The 26,336-nt window shown below is 47.6% G+C and overlaps 2 protein-coding genes across 2 annotated transcripts in view; one reads left to right on the forward strand and one right to left on the reverse strand.

The window, feature by feature from the left end:
• The window catches only part of LOC138735892 (potassium voltage-gated channel subfamily KQT member 2), a 73,082-nt gene extending 49,806 nt beyond the window's left edge, over positions 1–23,276 (reverse strand). The window contains 1 exon segment of the mRNA XM_069884496.1: positions 22,771–23,276. Within this exon segment, the coding sequence (XP_069740597.1) occupies positions 22,771–23,075 (305 nt within the window). The 5' untranslated portion in view covers positions 23,076–23,276.
• Positions 23,236–26,336, forward strand: part of LOC138735891 (large ribosomal subunit protein P1-like) — a 36,292-nt gene continuing 33,191 nt past the window's right edge. Inside the window, exon 1 of the mRNA XM_069884494.1 lies at positions 23,236–23,416. The gene's annotated coding sequence lies outside the window, so the exon portion shown is untranslated. The remainder of the gene's footprint in view (positions 23,417–26,336) is intronic.

Consider the following 26,336-nt stretch of genomic DNA (forward strand, 5'->3'; position numbering starts at 1 on the left):
ATATTTCAAACTTTTTCTGCACTTTTTAAAGTAAATTTTAAGCCTAGTCCTTTAATGACCTTGTTTGATATTGTTGGAGAGAGAGAGTCATAACTTCAACAGCATCTGATCCGCACATATTAGCTTTTACCTCTTTTACAGCTAGGTGGGCAGTGTTGCTTAGATGGAAGGACGTTAACCATATAACCATTTGCGGAGCGGAAACAGGCCATGTTGGCCTTTCGAGTCCGCACCGGTTCACTGATTTTGTGCGCCCTCTTCAGCCATTGGTCCCGGTAGATCTTCATTCAATTCAGAAAAAAAAATCACATATAATTTAAAAGACAAAGTTACAATGTTTGAAAAACCTGGGAACCATATATGGAACATAACAGAAAGAGCAGGCCTTGGACCACCAACACCTTGGTTAATGGTTACTTGACATTATATCATGCTTAAATTTAGAGAAGATTCGATGCTCAATATCTGATTTGAATTTAAGTTTGCAAACATTGTGGGGAACCTTTCTGAATTATTTCCAAAATCTCTGACTTTGTATTAATGCAGAGGAGTTGATTAATGAGGTAATTTATCAATGCGACAAGGAATTCTTTTCTTTCTCTCTTTGCCAAGCAGCTTCATTTTTGGCAGTGAGATTAGATTTCTTTTTTTTAAATATAATGAAATATTACTATATTGTAATATATATTTTGTTTGATTAAGAATGTGGGTACTGTGGATGTAATAGTATGATTTGAGTGTAATTCAAGTACTTTGTACTTCTTTATTTTTTATTATGTACTCTTACATACTCTAATTTTGTACTTGGAATTTTTTAAAATTTCAATTAAAAAATATTGAAAAAGAATAAACACCGTATCATGGATAGTAGCCACAGAGACCGTCACCCATCAACAGCTTGCGCCCGGAGCAAGGCGAGTGTCACCACACTGTTGGAATTGGGCCAGACCTGGAGTGGATGCTTCTGCTGTGGGCAAGAATGGCGGTGCTCTCCACAGTCCCTCGGGAGCCATGTGGCATCTGTGTTTACCGTATCCGCTCTATGCGGTAGTAGACCAAGGGGAGGGTTTGGAATCGGTTATCAAGAGCTCCAGTGTAGGCCGAAGTCACCAGAGGTCCCAACACCCAACTCCAAATTCTCCCCTCGGCCTACACTGTAGCTCCCAACACCTGACTCCGAACCCTCCCCTGTCCGCTGTTGGAGCCAGGGCTGAGGAGGGTGTGAGCTCAAGGATGTTTGAACTCCGTTGTTTCTCTCCCACCAGATGTTCAGCACTGAGAGTCACCTTTCCACCAAAGGTAAGAGAGGGCACCCATGGGGAGAGTGACAGCCTCTCAACACCTTTAACTTTGGCTGCTCCGGTCCTGGGAACACCACTCACTGCTTTCATTCAGCCAATGCTGGCCTTTGAAGTAGGCAGAGGGTTTTTTTTTAATATTTATATATATATATATATATAATCGAAACAAATGTCATGTTTTTTAAGGTGTAGATTATTTTCCAATATCTTAACGTATCCCACACAACATTGGATGTGATTATTTTAGGGTTCTACAGTGACGAGGACATGTATGGAAGGCAAAGTAGATGACGTGGTGAAAGTAAATACGTTTTAATGGGGGGGCAATTTCAGTGCTTGCCATAGGCGCTATTTTGCCTAGATACGTCACTGCAGGGAGTGGGGGGCCTTGCTAAAGCTCAGCCTAGGGCCCAGGTGGTAGTTAATCCACCACTGGTGGCAAGTAACAATGAGAGTGGATGGCCAATAAAGCTAACTCAGCTTCAATACATCCAATGGTCTGGAATCAACCAACGGATAATATTTAATAAACAAAAAAAAACTGCAGCCTTTGGAATTCTCAAAAAGAAACTGAAAATGCTGGAAACATTATTTTCCAAATACAGTAAAACTCCCTGTAGATTGGTAGATACCGGAAAAGAGAATTGAATGTTTGATGAAATGACTACTGGGGGGTGCCAATTTCAAAATTTCATATTTTTTATGTATTTAATTTCTGCACTTTTTTTCCTTTTTCTTGAGTCTGCCGGTTGCTTGAATTCCAGGTAACAATGATTTTACAGTATTTATTTACAGAGAGATAAAGAGACCCTTCAGCTCATCAAACCTATGCTGTCCATCAGGCATCTATTGCTATAAACCCCATTTTATTGTCACCGCATTTACGACAGCTCCCCTCATATCTACAAATCCATGGAACTCTGAACAACTGCCTGTCTGACCTCCATCTCCCTCCAGGGTACATGATTCACCACCTCAGTGCCAGATGGGTCACCATCCTCACCCAGAGAAACATTCACCCCACATTTACCCTGCGTCATCATTTCAGGATTATATAATTCCCAGCGAGATAACCTCTCATTTCCTTCTAATCTCCAGACAACCGAAGTCGGGTATTCATTCTCTCCTCAAGTGACATGCCCACCATCCTGGAACCAGCCTGGTGAGTCAGCACCTGTGCTCTCTGGGTGACAGTAACAAGATTAAAACTGTGCACAAGCTCCCAGTGTGGTCTCAGCAACAAAGTCCTCCATTCACTGCATTCAAATCCTCCTGCAACAAATGCCAACGTACCATTTGTCTCCAAAATGCACAAATCTGTTCATTTTCAGCTGCTGTGCAGAAGAACACTCTGGACTCTTTTTTAAAAACCAATATGACAGGTTCTCATGTTGTAAACGATATTCAAAGCCCCGATCATTCAGCTTCTCACTATCTCCTTGAAGACTCTTCATATCCTTGTGAAATATGAAAGTCTGCAAACTTTATGATTGTAGTAAAAACACACCAAAATACTGGAAGGACTCAGCAGGCCTTGCAGTGTCTATAGGAGACAAAGATATATTGCCCAAGCCCTTCCTCAAGGAATAAACAAAGAATATGCAAAAAAAGCATGGAGTGGAGGCCGGCCGGGAGTGCAGACAAGCGGGATCAAAAATAGTGGGGGGGAAATTAACTTTTACATGGGTCATATGGAAAACATGATTTTTGGATCAAAAATTGGGGTGTCAACTATTATATATGTTGGACTGTTCACGAGTATATATAGTATAACCTCCTTCCTTTCATTCAGTCCACAGGGTATTGAAAATCAGTCTCCCACGTACCTTCTTAAACATTATCTACATTCAAGCATCTCTGAAATTGTACATCAAGGTCCTCTTGCTCCTCACCAGAACCAATGATCGATCATGGTGCATGTCCAAGCCTCATTCATCCTGCTACCTGCATCACCCTGCAATGATCAGGATTAAACTTCACCTCCCATTTCACCAACACACAAGATTAATGTGGCCCAAGTCTACACTGTCAACAACTCCACCAACACATGCCAGCTATTAGAAAGGTCAGGGGATGAAACGGAGTGATCAATACCTCCAGAGTCCCTCAGCAGCAGTCCTGCCATGTGAGCGACAGACCTGTTGCAGTGACCTCAGTGTCAATCCTTCATGCCTGGCTAATGATGACTGACTGCAAGTTAAAAGTGCCAATGTAATTTCTCAGCAGGAAAAGAGCAACTGAATATCAATACAATGATTGCTTGATCAATATCACCCTGGTGTTTGCTTTCATCTGCTTTCACCTGGCAAGAACTCTGGATAAACACAGCCTGCAGAAAGTCTACCAAAGCTTTGTCAGATTGGCGTCACAAAGACAGAAGCAGAGATTTGGATTGAACCCAGGTCTCTGGTGCTGTGAGACACTGGATCTACCAGATGCACAAGTGTCACCAGGTTGGAAGGTTTCCAAAGCGCATTGTTACAACTGTTGAAAACGCAGCCACTAATTTATACATAGCAAGATCCAACAAACTGCCAGATCAGTATCATCAATCAAAGATAAGCACAGCCCATGATCCAGGGAGACCTCCCTACTTTTCCCTCTCGAGACAGCACCATGCAGTCATTTACATCTCCCTAAGATCACAGTACCAAGTCCCACGCAGAGTCTTGTGTTTGGGCCTCTGAACCAGGACTTGGACCCACAACCTTCTGAGTCAGGGGCATGAATGCTGCCTCTCCATCAGGGAGAAAGCATCACATCATTAACGCTGGTGTTTTCTCACATTACAATTCTCCCACTACTGTAGCAGAAAGAGGTTGTGAGAAGGCGCCGAGTAAATTTAAAGTAAAACACAAAAGTCTGCAGTCACTGAGGTTGAAGTAAAACTGTTGGAGAAAATAAGCTGGTGAAACAGTGTACTTTGTATAGCAAAGATAAAAATATATAACTTGAGCCCTTCAAGGTATGGAAAAATGTCAGCAGGCCTGCTTATGTATCCTTATCTTTGTTCTGTTGTCAGAAGTACACTGTTTGAAAACATTTCACTGCCACTCCCCAAAGAAAGCAAGAGTCATCAGAGGAGAAGATTAAGAACTTCAAATTCCTGGGTGTCATCATCTCTGAAGACCTATCCTGGGGCTTCCATATCGATACAATCACGAAGGCAGCTCACCAGCGGCTATAATTCATGAAGATGCTTGGAATGACACCGAAGACGCTTGCATATTTCTACAGGTGTACCATGGAGGGCATTCTGACTGGTTGCATCACTGTCTAGCATGAGGGTGCCAATGCACAGGACAGGAAAAGGCTACAGAGAGATGTGAACTCGGCCAGTGACATCACGGGCATCGGTCTTCACTCCATTAAGGACATCTAAAGAGCCAGTGCTTCAAGAAAGGAGATCCTCAACACCCAGACCATGCCCTCTTCTCACCATCAGGAAGGAGGTACAAGAACCTAAAGACGAACACCCTGCAGTACAAAAACAGCTTCTTCCCCTCCACCAACCGAATTCTGAACAATGAACCACCTCTTTTTCCCTTCTTTTGCACTAACTTATTTTTTAAAGTGTATTTACAGAAATGTAATTTATAGCAATTTTGCATCTGTAATGCACAATAATGCTGCCACAAATCAACAAATTTCGTGACACATATACACGATAATAAATTCTGATTCATCCAGCAATGAGTGGGAACGTGATCCAAAAAAACTTTGATTAAAAAAAACTGCACTTTGAGAGGAGTTAATCAAAGGATGGAAGAGGGTGGGTGTGGCAGGGACCTAATCAAATGGGAAGGGGTTGCCAGTGGCTCCTCAGTTCCCTTCACTAGACAAAGATGGTCACAGAGGGCAGAAGCAGGAGTCCCTTAGACCACTCTCTGAACCTTCCCCAGTCATCTATTAGTGCCAGTGACCGCCAGTGATGAGCCTGCACACTGGCAGTAGGATGCAGGACAAGATTTGTAAAGTGATGGACAATGTAAACTTGGGAAAGTTTCATCAGGGAAAATGATTCTGTATGTTCCAGGAAGAACTAAAGTTAAACAGTAGCCTGAAAGCCCATCAGGGTTAAATCTCTTTGGGTGATCAGGGAAACGCCGGAGAAAGGGTCCACCAGGGGACATTAAGCAGTCTGATGAGAAGTCCCAGCCCAAAATATCGAAAATTCTTATTGCCCCACTGCTGCTGCTCGACTTACTGAGTTCCTCCAGCAGATTGCTTGTACACAAGAATACTCAACAGATCAGGCAGCATCCATGGAGAGAAAGAAATGCGGCAGTGACTTCACTTCAATGACCTTCCATTGGAGTGCTTGGTGACAACCCGTCGAACCTCAGCACCACACTGGTAGCAGCTCCAGTCTGAGGGCATTATATTCACAACCAGCACGAAACCCCAACTGCTATAGAGCCAAAGTGTCAGGGGAGCTTCCTCTGGGAAATCACAGTGCAAAACTTCAGCAAACAAAACTTTTCTCCTCCAATTATTACAGAAATGTGTGTTATTCTGCAGGAAGAGTAAATCAATAAAATGTATTAAATTTTACATTATTTTGGTAAGCCATTTAACGCCATTCATGAAACTTTGATGCTCCAATACAAAAATACCTTACCCTGAGTTATTGGTAATGTCTTCAGAACCATTAATGACAGCTGGATTTTCAAAGGCTTAAGAAGGAAACTCATGCTGAGAGCTCAGCATCTTCACCTAACTAGTATCTGTAGACTATATTCCATCATTACACAAATAGCAAATGAAGCTCCCTCTTTAATGTCCCATCACACACTCTCAGGGTCAGACACAGAGTGAAACTCCCTCTGCACCCTCCCATCACACACTACCAGGGTCAGACAGAGTGAAGCTCCCTCCACACCGTCCCAACCCACTCTCCTGGGGTCAGACAGAATTAAGCTCCCTCCACACTGTCCCAAAACACTCCCAGGGCGAAGTTCCCTCCACACTGTCCCATCACACATTCTCAGGGTCAGAGTGAAGCTCCCTCACACTGCACCATCACACACTCACAGGTTCAGACACAGAGTGAAGCTCCCTCACACTGCACCATCACACACTCACAGGTTCAGACACAGAGTGAAGCTCCCTCCACACGGTCCCATTATTCCCGGAAAGCTCCCAATCCTCAGATCTGGTGTTTTCTCTGGAAACCCAAAGCCTGTTTTAGATACTACCTGTATGACTCTTGTATCCCTAGATAGATGACAGTTCCTGTTGCTTCTTTGTGCACCAAAGTTGACCTTTTGCAAACCACTGTGTCCTTACTTTCTCACCATTGCTTCCAGCAAGGTCACACTTTTTTTTAAAAAATATAATTTCCCAATCTCCCCAGCCACCCTGCACCTCATACCACCAGATTTCCCTCTGTTTACACTGAAAACATTGATGTCAGCTTTAGCAACAGCCCTTTCACACAATGCCAAATTCTTGGTCCAAGAGGCCCTTCTATGATAAAAATGTCATCACTGCACAAATAGCCACTTCTCCTGTCAGATCATCAACATGCTGATGGAGAACTCCAGCTCATCTTCCCTCTAGGAATTCCCCCTCCACTGCCTGTCCTCGTTTTGTTGGATCACTCCACCAGCAGTTTAATGCTGCCCATCATCCTGCACTGGAGCACAATACTCGTCAAATCCTCAATGGATTCTATCTAAACTGGTTTGGGGACTTCCGGTTGGCTGCAACATGGTGTCACAGCAGCAATCTGATGTTCTCGATTACTTTACAGTCCTTCCATATTTGGTTCTTTATTTTGCAATCAAAGTGCTCCATATTATTCATCTTTTCTTTCTTCTACTTATACTTGCATTAAAATGGCTACAAGAAGCAAATTAGGGAAGAAAGAAGAAGTGCCAACAAATCTGACTATGGAGAGTATTAATGAGCTACTGAAATCAGGATAGACAGACATTAACCAACGATCTTAAAGAAGTCTTGGGTCAGATTAACACTAAACTTGCCCAAATCCAAAGACTAACTGACGAACACAGTGAACGTTTGACATCCGTTGAGCACGAACTGAACACCATGTGGATGAAATGGAAAATGTATGCTCCAGATTAAGTAACAGTGATTTGAAACTAATTGTGAAAGTCGTTGACTTGGCTGAATCCACAGAAAGTAGGCAACTTACAAAATTATTTTTGGAGTTGCTTTGCATGGTTTTTGGGAAGGAGCTTCTTTCATTCCCCCAGAGATTGATAGAGCTCACTGCTCTTTAATACTCAAGCTGGGTCCCGATTAGAGACTGCATTCGGTCATTTCTCAGCTGCATCATTATCAAAGGAGTCTTTGATTCGAGAAGCTTGTCGGAGAGGGTCACTTGAATACGATGGCCAGCACATCAGATTACCGTCTGAAAGTTATGAAGTAGCACGGCAAATATAATGTCAGAGCTGTACAAGCACGATTTAACACCTTCCTTGTTGTATCCTGCACATCTCTGCATTACACTTTCTAATGGTCAGAAGAAGTTGTACTCTGTTGAAGAGGCTCAAATCTACCTAGAAGATTTCACTACTACATTGTGCCCAGCGGGAATTATTACTTGGAAGAATAAAGATGATTGACTATTATTACTTTTAAGGTTACCCACATTTATTGCATTTGTTGGTCGAGGACTGGTTGGTTCTTTTTTGCCTGGACAAGTATTTTTATATTGTTTTTTTTCTGGGGTATTAAACTTACTCGGGTTGTATTCAAGTAAATATTTTTTCCTTCTCTTTGTATTAAATTCATTGATCTATTAAATTCTTACAAGATAAATACTAAGAAATACATATTCTTTTCTCTTTCAATAATATGAGCTCAAATTTTTACCAGTATTTTTCTGTGTATTAAATTCAATATATTATTAAATCTTTGAGGTCCAGCAGGGAGAATTAATTGGGTGTGAAATAGACTGGTTTGTTAAAAACTCTGTAAATCTTTAGCAACTTTCTGGTTTTGGGGATGGAGTGGTGGGGGGTATTTTTCTCAAGGTTGTTATGGCTTGAAGAATCTGTGTAAACTTTGAATGTATAAGGATTATGTATCACTGGCTTCATATTTTTCCTCAAGGCTGCCACCTGGTGGCTAGATATTAATCAATTTGCATTAATTATGAAAAAGTATGGATAACTATAATTTCCTTAGTTGGAAAGTAAAAGGTTTGAATGATCTGGTTAAGAGAAGAAAAGTATTTTCACATTTTAAACAGCTTAAAGCTACTATTGTATTTTTTACAAGAAACACATATTCATAGTTGTGATAATTCCTGCGTCAAGGTGGAGGGGGCAGCACTTTCATTCTTCCTTCCAGGCTAAAGCCGGGGGGAGGGGGGGTGGTGTGTTTTGATTCTTATTAATCTAAATATTCAGTTTATCCATCACAATGTTATATCAGATACAAATGGTCATTAATATTGTTGTTTCAGGGAAATTGTATAATAAAATGAGAGTTTTTGCTAATATTTAGGCTCCTATTGCAAATAATGTCTGAGGGCAAAGACCATGTCAGTAGTTCCTCTGTTTGCGCGAAAGCCGCACTGTGATTCTGGGAGAATATTCTCGGCGACACTAGGTATTATTCTATTTACTAGAATCCTAGCAAAGATTTTGCCTGCAATGGAGAGCAACGTGATTCCCCTGTAGTTTGAGCAGTCTGATTTCTCGCCTTTGTTTTTGTACAGGGTGATGATGGTGGCATCACGAAGATCCTGAGGCAGTTTACCTTGGTCCCAACAAAGCTTGAAAAACTCATGCAGTTTGGCATGCAGAGTTTTGCCGCCAGCCTTCCAGACTTCTGGGGGGATTCCATCCATACCTGCTGCTTTGCCACTTTTCAGTTGTTCGATTGCCTTATATGTCTCATCCAGGGTGGGAACCTCATCCAGCTCTAGCCTTAGGGGCTGTTGAGGGAGCTGGAGCAGGGCGGAATCTTGGACTGAGCGGTTGGCACTGAAAAGAGATTGGAAGTGTTCTGACCATCGGTTGAGGATGGAGATCTTGTCGCTGAGGAGGACTTTGCCGTCTGAGCTGCGCAGCGGGCTTTGGACTTGGGGTGAGGGGCCGTACACAGCCTTTAGAGCCTCGTAGAAACCCCTGAAGTCGCCAATGTCCGCGCTGAGCTGGGTTCGTTTGGCGAGGCTAGTCCACCACTCATTTTGGATCTCCCGGAGTTTGCGCTGAAGATGGCTGCATGCGCAACGGAAGGCTTGTTTCTTCTCTGGACAGGACGGCTTTGTAAGGTGAGCCTGGTGGGCAGCTCGCTTCTTTGCCAGCAGCTCCTGGATTTCCTGGCTGTTTTCGTCAAACCAGTCCTTGTTTTTCCTGGAGGAGAAGCCCAGCACCTCTTCAGTGGATTGCAGTATGGTAGTCTTCAACTGATCCCAGAGGGTTTCAGGGGACGGGTCCTCCATCAGCCAGCTCCCCACCATGATTACCAGCCCCCCCACATCTCCATCGGGCACACAAAACTCAAAACGGTCAACCTTTTTACCTATCTCGGCTGCAACATTTCATCAGATGCAAGGATCGACAATGAGATAGACAACAGACTCGCCAAGGCAAATAGCGCCTTTGGAAGACTACACAAAAGAGTCTGGAAAAACAACCAACTGAAAAACCTCACAAAGATAAGCGTATACAGAGCCGTTGTCATACCCACACTCCTGTTCGGCTCCGAATCATGGGTCCTCTACCGGCACCACCTACGGCTCCTAGAACGCTTCCACCAGCGTTGTCTCCGCTCCATCCTCAACATCCATTGGAGCGCTTACATCCCTAACGTCGAAGTACTCGAGATGGCAGAGGTCGACAGCATCGAGTCCACGCTGCTGAAGATCCAGCTGCGCTGGATGGGTCACGTCTCCAGAATGGAGGACCATCGCCTTCCCAAGATCGTGTTATATGGCGAGCTCTCCACTGGCCACCGTGACAGAGGTGCACCAAAGAAAAGGTACAAGGACTGCCTAAAGAAATCTCTTGGTGCCTGCCACATTGACCACCGCCAGTGGGCTGAAAACGCCTCAAACCGTGCATCTTGGCGCCTCACAGTTTGGCGGGCAGCAACCTCCTTTGAAGAAGACCGCAGAGCCCACCTCACTGACAAAAGGCAAAGGAGGAAAAACCCAACACCCAACCCCAACCAACCAATTTTCCCCTGCAACCGTGTCTGCCTGTCCCGCATCGGACTTGTCAGCCACAAACGAGCCTGCAGCTGACGTGGACTTTTTACCCCCTCCATAAATCTTCGTCCGCGAAGCCAAGCAAAGAAGATTGCAAATAATGTTGGGTCTTTTGAACAGTTTTTTTCTTCCTGACCAAAATTGAGCTTGTACTCTTTAGCACTTGGTAGGGACTTAAGTTGTTGATGAGACACTGCTTTGGATCGTTCATCTGAAATTTGCCATGAGTAAATCTGCCTCATTAATTCATTCTTTTTTTTTTAAATCAGATTATGGTATTTCTGATGTTTGTCTTTTTTTGATCCAAATAGGAGAGAGCATTCTTTCTTTTCACACGTTCATCAAATTTATCTGTGAATTGTAACTCAAGGCGAGGAACCCAAGGAAGCTGCGGGCTGCTGGAGACTGCTGTCGGGAGACTCACTCCAAGCTGTGAACTGCTGGAGACTAACTCGAACTGGCCGGAGGAGTACCTGGTATTGCAACCAGGATTTGAGGGAGTGTTGAGGGTGCAAAAGGGTCCCTGACCATGTTGGAGGTTCGCTGGAGCTAACCACAGATTTATAGAGCTCAGGTTGCCAATGGTTTAGTCTAGACTCTGTGTAGCTGCAGAAGTGCTGAAGGCGAATCTACGGACACCCAATGACTGGTGGGGGGGGGGGAGGGGGGGGGTGGAACTACTCTCTTTTGGGTCTCTTTCTCTGACTAAGTCTGACTGTAAGAAATGAAAGAAGCTAGTGGTGAATTTGTCTGCCTTACAGCAGGCAAAAAGGAATTTCACTCTTATTATTGTTACAATAAATTGAATCTTGATTATCTCTCATAGTAAAGAAAGTTAAAGCTCCAATTGAGTGCTTCTCCTACAGGCCAATGTAAAAATTTTGGCTAAAGTTTTGGCATGTCATTTCTGAAGACTAGATTGGTTTTATTAAAAACCATTATTCTTATTTTAACATGTCACTTATTGGATATGTTGTACTTACATTCAAGTGTGGGTCCTGAGTGAGTTTATTCCCTTGTTGCAGAGAAAGCTTTTGATCGAGTTGAATGGATGTATTTATTATTATAGAAAAAAATTCAATTTTGGACCATGTTTTATTACATGGATTAAATTATTGTATTCATGCCCTATGGCTTCAATTCTCACTAGTTTTCAACAATCAGAACTTTTCAATCTTCAACAGGGAACCCGTCAAGGGTTTCCTCTAAGACCATTACTCTTTGATTTGGCCTTAGAGGCATTAGCGATTGCATTTTGAGAGTATGAGGATATTTCAGGGATTTGTAGAAAGGGAATTGAACAGAGAAGTTTCCCTTTATATGGTTTACTTATCAAATCCTGACACTTCTTTACCATCCATGCAATCAATATTTTCTCAATTTAGAAAATTTTCAGGATATAGATTAAATCTGCATAAAAGTTAACTTTCCCCTTTGAATGCACCTGCATCAGTGTACACCAATTCCCCTTTTAACATTGTGGAAAATCAATTTCACTATCTCGGTATTATAGTTACAAAGAATCAGGAGTACCTTTTTAAAGAACTTTTTTTTTACATTATTAATGTATGTGAAACAGTCTTTAACACAATGATCACCCCTTTCTATAGCTCTGGTCGGTCATATTAATTCTATTAAAATGAATATTTTACCTAAATTTTTATCTTTTTCAATCTATACCATTCCCAAATCAGTTTTTGATTCAATTGTATCGTCTTATTTTTGGAAGAGTAAGCACCCTTATCGAAACAAAGTTCATCTTCAAACATCTAAAAGAATGGAGGTAGGGTGCTACCTAAATTCAGATTTTATTATTGTGCAGTCAATATATGCAACCTTATGTCTTAGTTACATTTTCATAAATCGAATGGACCGTCCAGTTTGGGTAGCAATGGAGCTGAATTCTGCTAAAAACCTTTGCATTCCAGCACTTCTTGAATCCTCACTTCCCTTCTCTTTAAATAAATCAATTGATAATTCTGTTGTTAGGCACACTGTGAGAGTGTGGGTGCAGTTCAGAAAACACATGGTTTTTCTCTTTGAAACCTTATTTTATCCAATCATCTTTTTCAACCATCTTTGCAAGATCTTGTTTTTCATGAGTGGTTCAAATTAGATAATGAATGGTTCAGAGGTCTTTTTATTCACATGTTCTGGACATGATCTAGACTTGAAAAATTTTGGAGGGAGGTATTTCAAACTTTATCTTTAATTCTTAACATAAATTTAGAGCCTAATCCTTTGGTTGCTCTTTTTAGTACAACTTGAAAGGATGATATTCTTTTAACTCCAATTAAATATCTTACTCTGTCCTTTGCCTATCCTTTGGCTAGATGTGTGATACTGTTTAAACTTTAGATGGAAGGATGCTGCCCCGCCCACTCATGCTCAATGGCTGAAGGACCTTATGTCCTGTTTAAACTTAGAAAAGATCTGTTACTCAATTAATAATTCAAGTATAAGGTTTCAAATGTTGTGGGGACTATTTCTGAATTATTTTCATTACCTCTAGCCATAAATATTATCTCTGAATTTTAATTCTTGTCATTTTACTTCAGAAACTTCATCAGGAAATGTACTTCAGTACATTTTTCCTTTAGTCATACAATGTGGGTTAGGGATGGGGTTTGGGACCATCCTTTACATGATGAAAAAATTCTTTTTGATGTACTTTTGTATTGTGGTTGCATTATATGTTTTACAGTTTGTTGAGTTATCAAATCAGTCATTATTATTATATTTCATAAATATTTTGTATATTTGTGAAAATCAATGAAAAAAATTAAAAGATAAAGAACTGGTTTGGGGGTGAATATCTATGGCTCAGTTCCCTACCCTGAAACTCCACGGGGAGCTAGGACTCTGCCATTAGCTGACAGCATATAGGCAGTCGTATTGCACAAAACAGGCCCTCCGGCCCATATCATCCAGTTGGCATTCTGGGCTGGGCCAATTCTCCTACATCTGGTCCCCATCCTTCTGAGCCCCTTTTACTCAGAGATCTGACTCGTATTCGTGCCACACTCTATCCGCTGTAGAGGATTTCCTGTCCCATCCTAGCTACAGACACACCCCTTTCATACACCCACTCAAATCCAGGAGAAGGTTGGTGGGGGGGGCTCACAGAGGCAACAATGAGGCATTTCTCTCCCCCCAATTAATGAAGCTGTGCTCAGGGAAGGTAGCATAGGAAAACACAAGAAGAGAACATGTAATTTCTGTTTGAATGAGTTTTCCATTCAAGGGATATCTCCCCTCTCTGCACCACCCCTCCCACGATGTGAAATTGGTGTTAAAAGCTGGGTAAAATTCCCATCACACAGCAGTTGAAGGAAGGTGAATTGGGAACTATGGAATAGTTCATCCAACATCTGTTACAGGGAGATTAACAGATTAACTGCAGAATATAATTAATCAGAGACTGAACACGGAGTGATTTCAGATCCACATACCCAACACGGATTTGTAAAATTACATCCTCTTCCCAATTAACTTCCTTGCAGTGTGTGGCTCAGGATTTGAATGCTGGTTATTCACCACTCCCAGCAGAAACTATAAACTCCCCGGGAAAATGAACAAGCATAAGATGAAGTTCCTTAGAATGAATTAAGCAGGAAACTGGTTGAAACGAGCATGCACGGTGATGGATTCACATGGCAGGGAAACACGCCATTCAGCCCTACATCTCCATCCTAACCAGCGGGCACCATAAACCAAAGGACCCAAATGTTCCTCTTGGGCAGTCCACTAAACATGGAGTTTCTTGTGAACCCTCTCTCTTAGCAGCTACTTCTGTTCTCCTGAACCTTCCCCTACCAGGGCCTGTCAGGATCTGGTTTGGAGATAGTTCTACATGCAGAAGTTGAGGGATTTTTCTCTCTCAGTAAATGGTCACCAATGACGCTGAGACTGATTTTATTCTCCAAACACCTGATCATTTCACCCAAAGAGGTCGAACGGGCTGCCTCTTGTTGCACCATTGCCGTGTGAGGCTGCCGATAGATACCTCTGCTTCCACATGCAAGGGCAGCAGAGCAGGAGGAGGAAGCCATTCAGCCCATTGTACCTGTTCTTTCCGCACAGCATCATCTACCCCATATCCGTTGCAGGCCAGCATGCCAACCTGGTTGGGCTGAAAGGCCTGTTCCGTGCTGGTCTTTCTAATTAATTCACTTATCTGGTAACTCACCCAGAAGCCTTTTAAGCATTTGCTGCAGTTATTAAGTGACTGTCAGAGTAATTAACGTCCAACTGTTGTGCACACAATCCACTCAGCTAACTGAGGAGCTTTTTAAATCTGATTCCTTTCCCTGTGCTCTGAACTCCCTGCAGTCTCCGCCATGGACTCTAATTCCTATCTGACAATCCGCCAAGGTCTCTGCACCTATTCTGCTCCAGTTTAAACCCTCCATCATCACTATCACCTGCTCCACAGGCTCCCTTCACCCTGGTCAAGCAACCTTCCAGCCCTCACATCTCCAGACATAGCTCACCCTGGACCTTTCCTTCACAGCTCCCCTGTGAAGCTCCTTATAACAGCAGTGATGGTTCATCAGATTAATCTTGGAATGCCCCTGTTGCTCCTGTTCCAGACTAAGCATGCCCAAACCTCACCATGCAAATTACTGGCCATCCACTCTTAATGCTTACTCTAATACAGTAAAACCCCAGGTATCCAACGCCTATAGGGATTGGTAGATGCCGAATAAGTGAACTTTCTGGTTGCTTGAGATTGCATGTTGCAAGCATGGGTGAATGAACGGTGAAGTGTGCCAATTTTAAACTTCTATTTTTTTTTACCTATTTATTTTCTGCTTTTTTTTGCTGGTTGTGCGAGGCTGCCAATTGCTTGAATTCAGGAAAACACAGAGGTTTTACTGCATTTAACTAAACAATATTTATTTTCATATGTGCATATTTGTCCTACAAATGTATTATTTGTTTGCATGTGTTATGTCTGGTTGAGTGTCTTTATGTTTTGCACTGAGGACTGGAGAATGCAGTTTCATTGGGTTATACTTGTGCAATCAGATAACTATAAACTTGAACTTGTCACTCATCAGCTCTGCCTGGATATTGCCCAGGTCTTGTATGCAGGCATGACTGTCTCACCCAAGGAACAGTTAAGTGTACACCATGTAATTGTCAATCAATATCCCACCACTGACATGAAGATGGAAGGGAGGTCACTGATGTAGAACTGAAGGTGAATGGGGTGAGGACATCATGCTGACAAACTTCAGCAGCGATGTTCTGGAGCTGGGATGATTCCCCCCCCCCCCACACCCATCTTCCTTTGTGCAAGGAACTCCAACCCTGCGAGCGTTCACCCCGATGCCTGTTGACCAGGTTTACCAGAGCTCTTCGATGCCACACTCAGTCAGATGCCTCAACGGCGAGGGCAGTCACTCCACCTCACCTCTGGAGTTCTTCCCCTGCTCCATGCTGTGGTGGAGGCTGGAGCCGTGGTCCTAGGAATCTCCAAACTGGGAATAGGTCACTGGTGAGTAAGTGCTGCTCGACAGCAGTGACGATGACAACTCCCAGCTCATTGCCAATGGTGGAGAGGAGATTTTGGACAATGCATAGCTGATGGACTTGATCCTGCATTCTGTGAATGGGAGGAAGCTGAAAAATTTCCCACAGTGCTGGGTGGAGATACTGGTGTTGTAACTGTCCTGGGGAACCTGGCTGGAGGGACAGTTAGTTCTGGAGCACAGGTCCTCAGTACTACAGTTGGGCCATTTCCTGGTCCTATAGCATCTGCTGTATCCAGCTCTCCTAGCCACGTCCTGATCTCATGCCTTAATGGGTCTCAGGAGAATCATTCACTCAGCAAAGGAGAAGATGCAGAGAAATTAGAAGTCTGCAGAGAGTTAATGAGAGTTGTTTCAGATATTGGGAGATTTAGACTGAGTGCATTGGGAAACGGAAACTGGCAAGAAGGCTGCTGGTTCATCAGAACCTGCAAAGAAAAGCAAAGTGGGGGGGGGGGGGGGGGGCAGTGAGAGTGGAGAATTGTCTTTTTGACAACATTACTGACATCTGGTATGTTCTGCCTCAATGAGGGGCAGAGGCAGATTCACAGGGACGGGAGGAACTGGCAGGAAAGAGGTGTCCCAAGTCTTGAAGGAAGGTCTGGAATGTGGTTCACAGTGCAGAACTAGCATGTGCTGTGTGCAGGTTTGTACCACAAGAGGAATATCATCTGAAAACATGGTCTTACATTTGTTCCAGGATGACAGCATTCACCCACCTCACCTGTGTGGGATTTCACATATCGCTAACCTGACTCACTCAAACTGAGATTCTGGGCAGGTGGTAGTAGCAATGAGTCCAGAATGAAGGACCACTCTGGCAGGTCACACTGCCAAAAATGAAAACATTGCTGTGGGCTGTCAGTGGGGATATTGACACACCACTTTCTGTCCATAACACGAACTGTCTGCAACAATACATCTTCAAACTCCAGCACTCAATATTCCACACATAAGGTTGAAATGTTGATCTCCATCAGTGGATGTGTCATTCTCAAGGTTTCTGGCTTTGACCATTCTGCTCCTTCTCCCATCCTTTCCACATTTCCTCCTCTCCTCATGGAAAAGTAGAAAATTGTTCCACTTCTGCAACCTACACTTGCCCCAAAATCTATTTCTATAACAGTATCAGGCCATTCCCAGAACATGTACCATTGAAGAGGTCTGGTTTGAATTGCAGTCACTGTTGTAACGAGGGAAGCACATTGCTGTAAAACCTCACTCAGTCCGTGGCTCAGAGTTTAATTGATGAGCAAGTATTCTCAATTGGACTCTTGGGACCCAAGTTCTCAACAAAAGCATCTGGTTTTGTGGTCTCTCAGAGGACAGAGATTGAATGAACATTCCCAGAGTAAACACTATCTGCCCAGATATAGACAAAGAATAGAGGGAATCTTGACCAGTGACATGCTGCCTTCTTCTGGATAGATTTTTACATAGTAGAGAATTAAGGGATATGGGGAAAAGGTAGGTGGAGATAAGCCTACCATCAGATCAGCCATGATCACTTAACTGGCAGAGCAGACTCAACAGGTCAGATGGCCTACTCCTGCTCCTATTTCTTATGTAAAACATGGCAGACTTTCTGCTCCCAATCAACTCTATAAACAATGTGACAGAAGGATCAAAACGAACCAGTGCAACCTCAGCAATGACAGACCACAACAAAATGCTGACAGATCAATTTGTATTGCTCATAACCTTGAGCACTCATTCAGCGAGTGCCAGTCGCTCTGAGTGAGAGATTGGCTCAAACAAGCAGCTGATACGTTTGAAGGGACTCTGAAAATCCAAACCAAAACATCCAGCTTCACAATCTGTCAGAGGAGTAGATTTTATGAAATTCTTCCTAGACCTGCTCAAAGACGTTGGAGATAGCAATAACAGTGAACTCACTGAAGGTTTGAATTAATGTATGGGGAACACAGAAAGTGGCTTTAGGCTTGTTTGGTTCTACACCCCAGCAGCTGTCTACATATGTTCCAAACAGTATGTCAGACCACGATATTGGACAGCAACAAGTGCCAGACCGTGACAACCAGTGGTCAGGCAGACATTGAACAGATCCCCACACAGTATCTCATCGAAATGATAACAGTGTCACCTTCTCAGACAACCTTGGTCGGGTGATGTTAGTGATCTCTGTGCCCACAGCAAAGTGTTCATTAAAATTTCCCCCCCCCCCCCCCATGATTAGTCGCACAATGCGATTAATTACCTATTAATACACATTACAGTATTTGCCAAAGCCCTTTCCTGCTCACGGTGTCGAAGGCTTTGGTGAGGTCAACAAAGGTGATGTAGAGTCCTTTGTTTTGTTCTCTGCACTTTTCTTGGAGCTGTCTGAGGGCAAAGACCATGTCAGTGGTTCCTCTGTTTGCGCGAAAGCCGCACTGTGATTCTGGGAGAATATTCTCGGCGACACTAGGTATTATTCTATTTAGTAGAATCCTAGCGAAGATTTTGCCTGCAATGGAGAGCAACGTGATTCCCCTGTAGTTTGAGCAGTCTGATTTCTCGCCTTTGTTTTTGTACAGGGTGATGATGGTGGCATCACGAAGATCCTGAGGCAGTTTACCTTGGTCCCAACAAAGCTTGAAAAACTCATGCAGTTTGGCATGCAGAGTTATATGGCGTATTATATGGCGAGCTCTCCACTGGCCACCGTGACAGAGGTGCACCAAAGAAAAGGTACAAGGACTGCCTAAAGAAATCTCTTGGTGCCTGCCACATTGACCACCGCCAGTGGGCTGATAACGCCTCAAACCGTGCATCTTGGGGCCTCACAGTTTGGCGGGCAGCAGCCTCCTTTGAAGAAGATCGCAGAGCCCACCTCACTGACAAAAGGCAAAGGAGGAAAAACCCAACACCCAACCCCAACCCACCAATTTTCCCTTGCAACCGCTGCAATCGTGTCTGCCTGTCCCGCATCGGACTGGTCAGCCACAAACGAGCCTGCAGCTGACGTGGACTTTTTACCCCCTCCATAAATCTTCGTCCGCGAAGCCAAGCCAAAGAAAAAAAAAACACATTACAGTCCTGAACTAGTTCCTCCAACAATAAGTCTTCAAACTCCACATGCAACTCCTTCCAAATGAAATAAAGTCCAGCAGATGCTCAAAGTCTGAATTAAAGCCACAGAACATTAGAAACACTCAGCAGGTTAGACGGACATAAACACAGTAAATGGTTCCTCTCAACAAATGTTAAATGCTTTAGTTAAAGGCTGAACAAGTCATTGTGTTTTTTTTACATAGACTTTGTGGGATTTTACTGTTAGGAAGAGTCTCCCCAGATGCCAGCAATGGTCGTTCACACAGGAACAACCAAAACTGCAAATCTCCATTTCTGACTGCGAGTTTAGATAGCATCCCAGCAATGCAGTATGTAAAGAGGTGGGATGTTGACCATGACACATAACATATGTGGACATTCAGTGCCACTGCGTCGATGTAAACTGTGACGTGCATCATACTCATTCAAAATATCCTTCAGAGGAAAATAGTTGTTGATCCCGAGGTGCTTTTAATGTGAGCAAATGCAAGTGAATTTCATGGTTGTCCAATGCTGGTAATTTGCTTGCAGCAAATTTGAAACTTGTGCACTGCAATGTTTAGATATCATCACTACATCACTACAAAGCCCCTTGTTCATGGAATGCCTGCAGTTCAGTTTAGACACCAGGCATTCTGGGAAAAAGACCAGGGGCTTAGGAGGTAAAAGGTCAGAATGGGAATAGCACCCCCATTCCCGTACCAAGCATTTTACATAGTATGCATTCTGGGAAAATGGGAATAATATGCTGGAATGCAGCGGCTGTGTAAAAAAACATAATTGACTTGAAATGTGAATTGCTTCTCTCTCCACAGAGCCTGCCTGGTCTTCTAAGAATTTCTATCCTGTCAACATTATTTTTGTAAAAAAAGTACAACATTCCAACACAGATCTTCAACATACAATAAGATCGATGGTACCACTTTAACAAAGTATTGAATTAAAATCTGTGAATACCAGTTCAAATGGTCAGGAGCAGGGGGAGACTGCTGGATATCATGAGCTCACACCAGCACAAGCCATATCTCTTCCCCTCTCATCATCTTCCCACAACCCTAATGAGTCCTTCCCTATCTCCTCTGATCTCCCCTCTCCCACTCATTTGCCCTCTCTCCACTACCCTCCATCTCTCTCCTTCAGTCTCCTCTCCCCCTGCCACACACTATAAGCACCCACCCTCTCCCTGCCTTCTAAACCCACCCCCTGATCATCTCAATCTGAACGTCTCTCATTCCTTCCCGTTCTCCATCTGGTTTTGATCTCTCCATTGCTCAGTGACTTTCCCCTTACCCTCTCCCCATCACTTTCTGTCCCTCTCTGCCCTTCCATCACTCCCTCTCAACCCATTTCTCTTTCTCTTGCTCTCTCTCTCCCCCCCCCGCCCCCCCATCTTCCCTCGGTCCCATCGACCACATGACATCCCCAGTGTCCTGTCACCGTCCCGTTCCCCACCCCATCAGCACCTCCAACACCCGTATACCCCATTAATTGTAGGTCAGGGAACCTGGGGGAGAGGATCTCTGCCTTTGTTCCCCCAGGTGCTTGGGGGGGAGGGGTCTCTCTCCTGAACCCAGGGGTCGGGGCCAGGGCGGGGGTATCCCAAGGTAGGTCGGGGATCGCGGACACACACATAGACATGGTAGATGAAGGCCCGGCTGGGAGGAGGGGGGGGGTGTCTCTGGGGTCATGGTCCCAAGGGTCCCGGGAAGACGTAGACCTGGGGGTCGGGCTCACAAGGTCCCAGGGAAGAGGGGATGGAGTCCCGGACACTTACACATAGGCGTGGTAGACGAATGCCCAGCCGGGATTTGGGGTACCGGAGGGCAGGGGGGGGTGGGGATCCCGGACACTCACACGTAGACTAACGCCCAGCCGGGGCGTCGGGGGTGCCGGAGGGCAGGGGGGGCGTCGGGGGTGCCGGAGGGCAGGGGGGGCGTCGGGGGTGCCGGAGGGCAGGGGGGGCGTCGGGGGTGCCGGAGGGCAGGGGGGCGTCGGGGGTGCCGGAGGGCAGGGGGGGCGTCGGGGGTGCCGGAGGGCAGGGGGGGCGTCGGGGGTGCCGGAGGGCAGGGGGGGCGTCGGGGGTGCCGGAGGGCAGGGGGGGCGTCGGGGGTGCCGGAGGGCAGGGGGGGCGTCGGGGGTGCCGGAGGGCAGGGGGGGCGTCGGGGGTGCCGGAGGGCAGGGGGGGCGTCGGGGGTGCCGGAGGGCAGGGGGGGCGTCGGGGGTGCCGGAGGGCAGGGGGGGCGTCGGGGGTGCCGGAGGGCAGGGGGGGCGTCGGGGGTGCCGGAGGGCAGGGGGGGCGTCGGGGGTGCCGGAGGGCAGGGGGGGCGTCGGGGGTGCCGGAGGGCAGGGGGGGCGTCGGGGGTGCCGGAGGGCAGGGGGGGCGTCGGGGGTGCCGGAGGGCAGGGGGGGCGTCGGGGGTGCCGGAGGGCAGGGGGGGCGTCGGGGGTGCCGGAGGGCAGGGGGGGCGTCGGGGGTGCCGGAGGGCAGGGGGGGCGTCGGGGGTGCCGGAGGGCAGGGGGGGCGTCGGGGGTGCCGGAGGGCAGGGGGGGCGTCGGGGGTGCCGGAGGGCAGGGGGGGCGTCGGGGGTGCCGGAGGGCAGGGGGGGCGTCGGGGGTGCCGGAGGGCAGGGGGGGCGTCGGGGGTGCCGGAGGGCAGGGGGGGCGTCGGGGGTGCCGGAGGGCAGGGGGGGCGTCGGGGGTGCCGGAGGGCAGGGGGGGCGTCGGGGGTGCCGGAGGGCAGGGGGGGCGTCGGGGGTGCCGGAGGGCAGGGGGGGCGTCGGGGGTGCCGGAGGGCAGGGGGGGCGTCGGGGGTGCCGGAGGGCAGGGGGGGCGTCGGGGGTGCCGGAGGGCAGGGGGGGCGTCGGGGGTGCCGGAGGGCAGGGGGGGCGTCGGGGGTGCCGGAGGGCAGGGGGGGCGTCGGGGGTGCCGGAGGGCAGGGGGGGCGTCGGGGGTGCCGGAGGGCAGGGGGGGCGTCGGGGGTGCCGGAGGGCAGGGGGGGCGTCGGGGGTGCCGGAGGGCAGGGGGGGCGTCGGGGGTGCCGGAGGGCAGGGGGGGCGTCGGGGGTGCCGGAGGGCAGGGGGGGCGTCGGGGGTGCCGGAGGGCAGGGGGGGCGTCGGGGGTGCCGGAGGGCAGGGGGGGCGTCGGGGGTGCCGGAGGGCAGGGGGGGCGTCGGGGGTGCCGGAGGGCAGGGGGGGCGTCGGGGGTGCCGGAGGGCAGGGGGGGCGTCGGGGGTGCCGGAGGGCAGGGGGGGCGTCGGGGGTGCCGGAGGGCAGGGGGGGCGTCGGGGGTGCCGGAGGGCAGGGGGGGCGTCGGGGGTCCCGGAGGGCAGGGGGGGACGGGGGTCCCGGAGGGCAGGGGGGGACGGGGGTCCCGGAGGGCAGGGGGGGACGGGGGTCCCGGAGGGCAGGGGGGGACGGGGGTCCCGGAGGGCAGGGGGGGAACGGGGGTCCCGGAGGGCAGGGGGGGAACGGGGGTCCCGGAGGGCAGGGGGGGAACGGGGGTCCCGGAGGGCAGGGGGGGACGGGGGTCCCGGAGGGCAGGGGGGGAACGGGGGTCCCGGAGGGCAGGGGGGGGACGGGGGTCCCGGAGGGCAGGGGGGGGGACGGGGGTCCCGGAGGGCAGGGGAGGGAGGACGACGACGACGGGGTCCCGGAAGGCAGGGGGGGGACGGGGTCCCGGACACTCACACGTAGGCGTGGTAGACGAACGCCCAGCCCCGGGGTCGCTCCAGCACGTTGTACATGAAGTTCTGCAGCTTCCTGTAAAAGGCCGTCCTCTTCGGGCGTCTGCCGGCGCCGGAGCGCGGCTTGCCCGGCCCCTGGTCGCATGGCGGTCCGTCGCCGCCGGCGATCAGCAGCGCCCCGTCCCGGGTGCAGGAGGGGTCGGAGCCGCCGGGCGCCTCGGCCGCGCCGTTGATGCCCACGAAACCCACCCGCAGCCTCCTGTCGCCGGGCCCGACTCCGGCCTCGCCGCGCTGCCCTTTCTGCACCATGCTGGGCTCTCGGCCACCTGCCCATTCCCCGGGGTCATGCCGTGCGTGCGCCCGTCGGCCGGCCGCTCCTCTCCGGGGGCTGGGGGGCTCGGCTCACCCCTCCTCTCCTCCCCTCCCCACCCCCGGGTTGCACACAATGCAAGGCAGCAGCAGCCGCGGCTGCGCGCATGAGCATCCCCGGCGGTCCGGGCAGCCGTCCCACGCACGCGCAATCCCTGTAGCCGTTTTGCGCATGTGTATCCCCAGCGAGCCGTCTATCCGTGACTACGTACTGCAGCCGGCAGCCCGGAACACCTAAACTCCTCTCTGCTCGGCCCATCCAGCCGCGGCTAGCCCTCGAGGTATTGTCAAGTTTATTGTCCTAGTCAATTTCCATACCTTGATGAAGGACTCAAACCCGAAACGTTGTTATCTTTGGTACATAAAGAACACTGTTTGACCTGCTGAGTTTCTCCAGCATCGTGGTTTTTGCTCCAGCCACCTTGTCTGCAGACTTTTGTGTTTTTCTTCACAATACTCTAAATCAGTCATTTTTAATGGGGGTCCTATAGACCCCTGGGGTGTGGGGGGGGGTGGTCACAGCACATTGAAGTAAAAACCTTGTTTTCACCTCAAGGAACATAAATATTTATAATGTAGTCAGTAAGAGGATTTTTCAGTTGGTTGTTTTTCCAGACTCTTTTGTGTAGTCTTCCAAAGGCGCTATTTGCCTTGGCGAGTCTATACAGAGCCGTTATCATACCCACACTCCTGTTCGGCTCCGAATCATGGGTCCTCTTCCGGCATCACCTACGGCTCCTAGAACGCTTCCACCAGCGTTGTCTCCGCTCCATCCTCAACATTCATTGGAGCGACTTCATCCCTAACATCGAAGTACTCGAGATGGCAGAGGCCGACAGCATCGAATCCACGCTGTTGAAGATCCAACTGCGCTGGATCCACGTCTCCAGAATGGAGGACCATCGCCTTCCCAAGATCGTGTTATATGGCGAGCTCTCCACTGGCCATCGTGTCAGAGGTGCACCAAAGAAGAGGTACAAGGACTGCCTAAAGAAATCTCTTGGTGCCTGCCACATTGACCACCGCCTGTGGGCTGATATCGACTCAAACCGCGCATCTTGGCGCCTCACAGTTCGGTGGGCAGCAACCTCCTTTGAAGAAGGCCGCAGAGCCCACCTCACTGACAAAAGACAAAGGAGGAAAAACCCAACACCCAACCCCAACCAACAAATTTTCCCCTGCAACCGTGTCTCCCTGTCCCGCATCGGACTTGTCAGCCACAAACGAGCCTGCAGCTGACGTGGACATTTACCCCTCCATAAATCTTCGTCCGCGAAGCCAAGCCAAAGAAAGAAAAGTCGGTAAGAGAGAAGTACAGAAAAATGTGAATACTTCACAGGGAAGGGTACCCAAAACTGAACAGAGTCCTGGGGGGGGGGGGGGGGGAGGAGTCAAAATAAGGCTGAGAATACCTCACACTTTACTGAGTTAAATTCCATATGCCATTCCTTGGTCCCTCATTCCCATTTCTATCCTTTTGAAATATTATGACTCTTTATCCTGTCTGTGGCCTTCATAGTTTTAAGAAGCACTGAGACCACCCTCAAACTCATTATTCCCAACCTTCATCCATGCTGTCAAAGAACAGAGCAGACCATGATCCTTATCACGAACATGAAGGCAGAGTGATGCAGCAGGTAATGCTGACTTTCCTATTCCCTGTGACCACTTGGGATTCCCCTTGGTACTTCAGTTCCCTCCCACATCCCGAATATGTTAGGGTCAGTGGGTTAATTGTCTCTGTGAATCCCCCATAGTGTGCATAGGTGAGGGGTAGCAACCAGATCCACATGCTCCCAGCTGCCTGTTATCAAAGCTTCCTGAACCTGCACCTCTCCATCTCCCCCTCCTCTACAAGTGAACCTTTAAAAGCTCCCACGGTGACCAGATTTTGTCATCTGTCTATTCTCACAAGTGAAAGGAGTCAGAAAGTGGGGAACAACAGGCCAGTGAGCCTGTCATGAGATAAACATTAAAGACTTTATAGCAGTGGACTCAGAAAAATTCAAGGCAGTCTAACAATGTTATATACTTCAATATAAGAGAAAAATCCTCTCTTTGCAAAGTCACAGTGATATCAAGTTCATGTTTATATCATCCAATTGTACAAGTACAGCCAAATAAAACACGTTTTTCAGTCCTCAGTGCAAAAACATGCAAACACACGTACAGACTTAACACATATACAAACAATACATTTGCAGTACATATATATAAATCAAATAAATTTTGTTAAATGAATAGTATTGTCTCAGAGGATTCATCAGTCATTCACTGCCCGTAAGAAGAAACTGTTCCTCAGCCTAATGGTGCTGGCTCTGATACTCCTGTATCTCATCCCCAACAGGAACAGCTGAAGGTTGCTGTGTGTGGGGTGGAAAAGGTCGTCAATGATTTTGCGCACCCTCTTCAGACGACTGTCCCGATAGATCACATTGCTGGGGGGGAGGGAGACTCCAGTGATCTTCTCTGCCACTCTTACGGTCCTGTGGATTGATCTCTGAGCGCTGCAGCAACCATACCAGAGATGGTAACATAATTTTACCAGTGTGAGGTTTGTTCAGGAGCCTGATAACAGCAGGAAGGAAACTGTCCTTGTATCTGGTGGTATGTGATCTTACATGCATGAATCTTTTGCCTGACAAGGGTGGGGGGTAGTGAAGAGAGGGTGACTGGGGTTGAATAAGTCTTTTAATTTGTCGGCTGCATTTCCAAGGCTGTCCGAGTCGATGGATTGGGGGAAGGTGTATGTGAGAGGGTCTGGGCCACATTCACAACTCTACAGCTTCTTGTGGTCTTGGATGGACCAGTTCCCATCCAATGCAGTGGCGCACCCTGGCAGGATGCTTTCCATGAGACGCTTGTAGAAGTTGTGAAGGGATGCAGGGGACATGCAGATTTCCTTGACTGGAAATCAAAGGTGCAACAAAGGTTATTGTAGAAAATAAAAATCCAGAGTGTAGGAGGTAACAATTTGTCATGAACAGGACATATGCTGAGTAACAGGAAACAGAATGGGTATAAATGGGTATGTTCAGGTTGGCAAGCTTTTTTACATTTTAATTTTTTTTTAAATTTTAGACATACAACACAGTAAGAAGCCTTTCCAGTCCATGGGCCTGGGCTGCCCAGTTGACTTACAACCCCAGTACGTTTTGAAGAGTGGGAGGAAACCAGAGCATCCAAAGGAACCCCACTCAG

This window comes from Narcine bancroftii, chromosome 6 (genome assembly GCF_036971445.1).
Source record: "Narcine bancroftii isolate sNarBan1 chromosome 6, sNarBan1.hap1, whole genome shotgun sequence".
Taxonomy (NCBI): Eukaryota; Metazoa; Chordata; class Chondrichthyes; order Torpediniformes; family Narcinidae; genus Narcine; species Narcine bancroftii.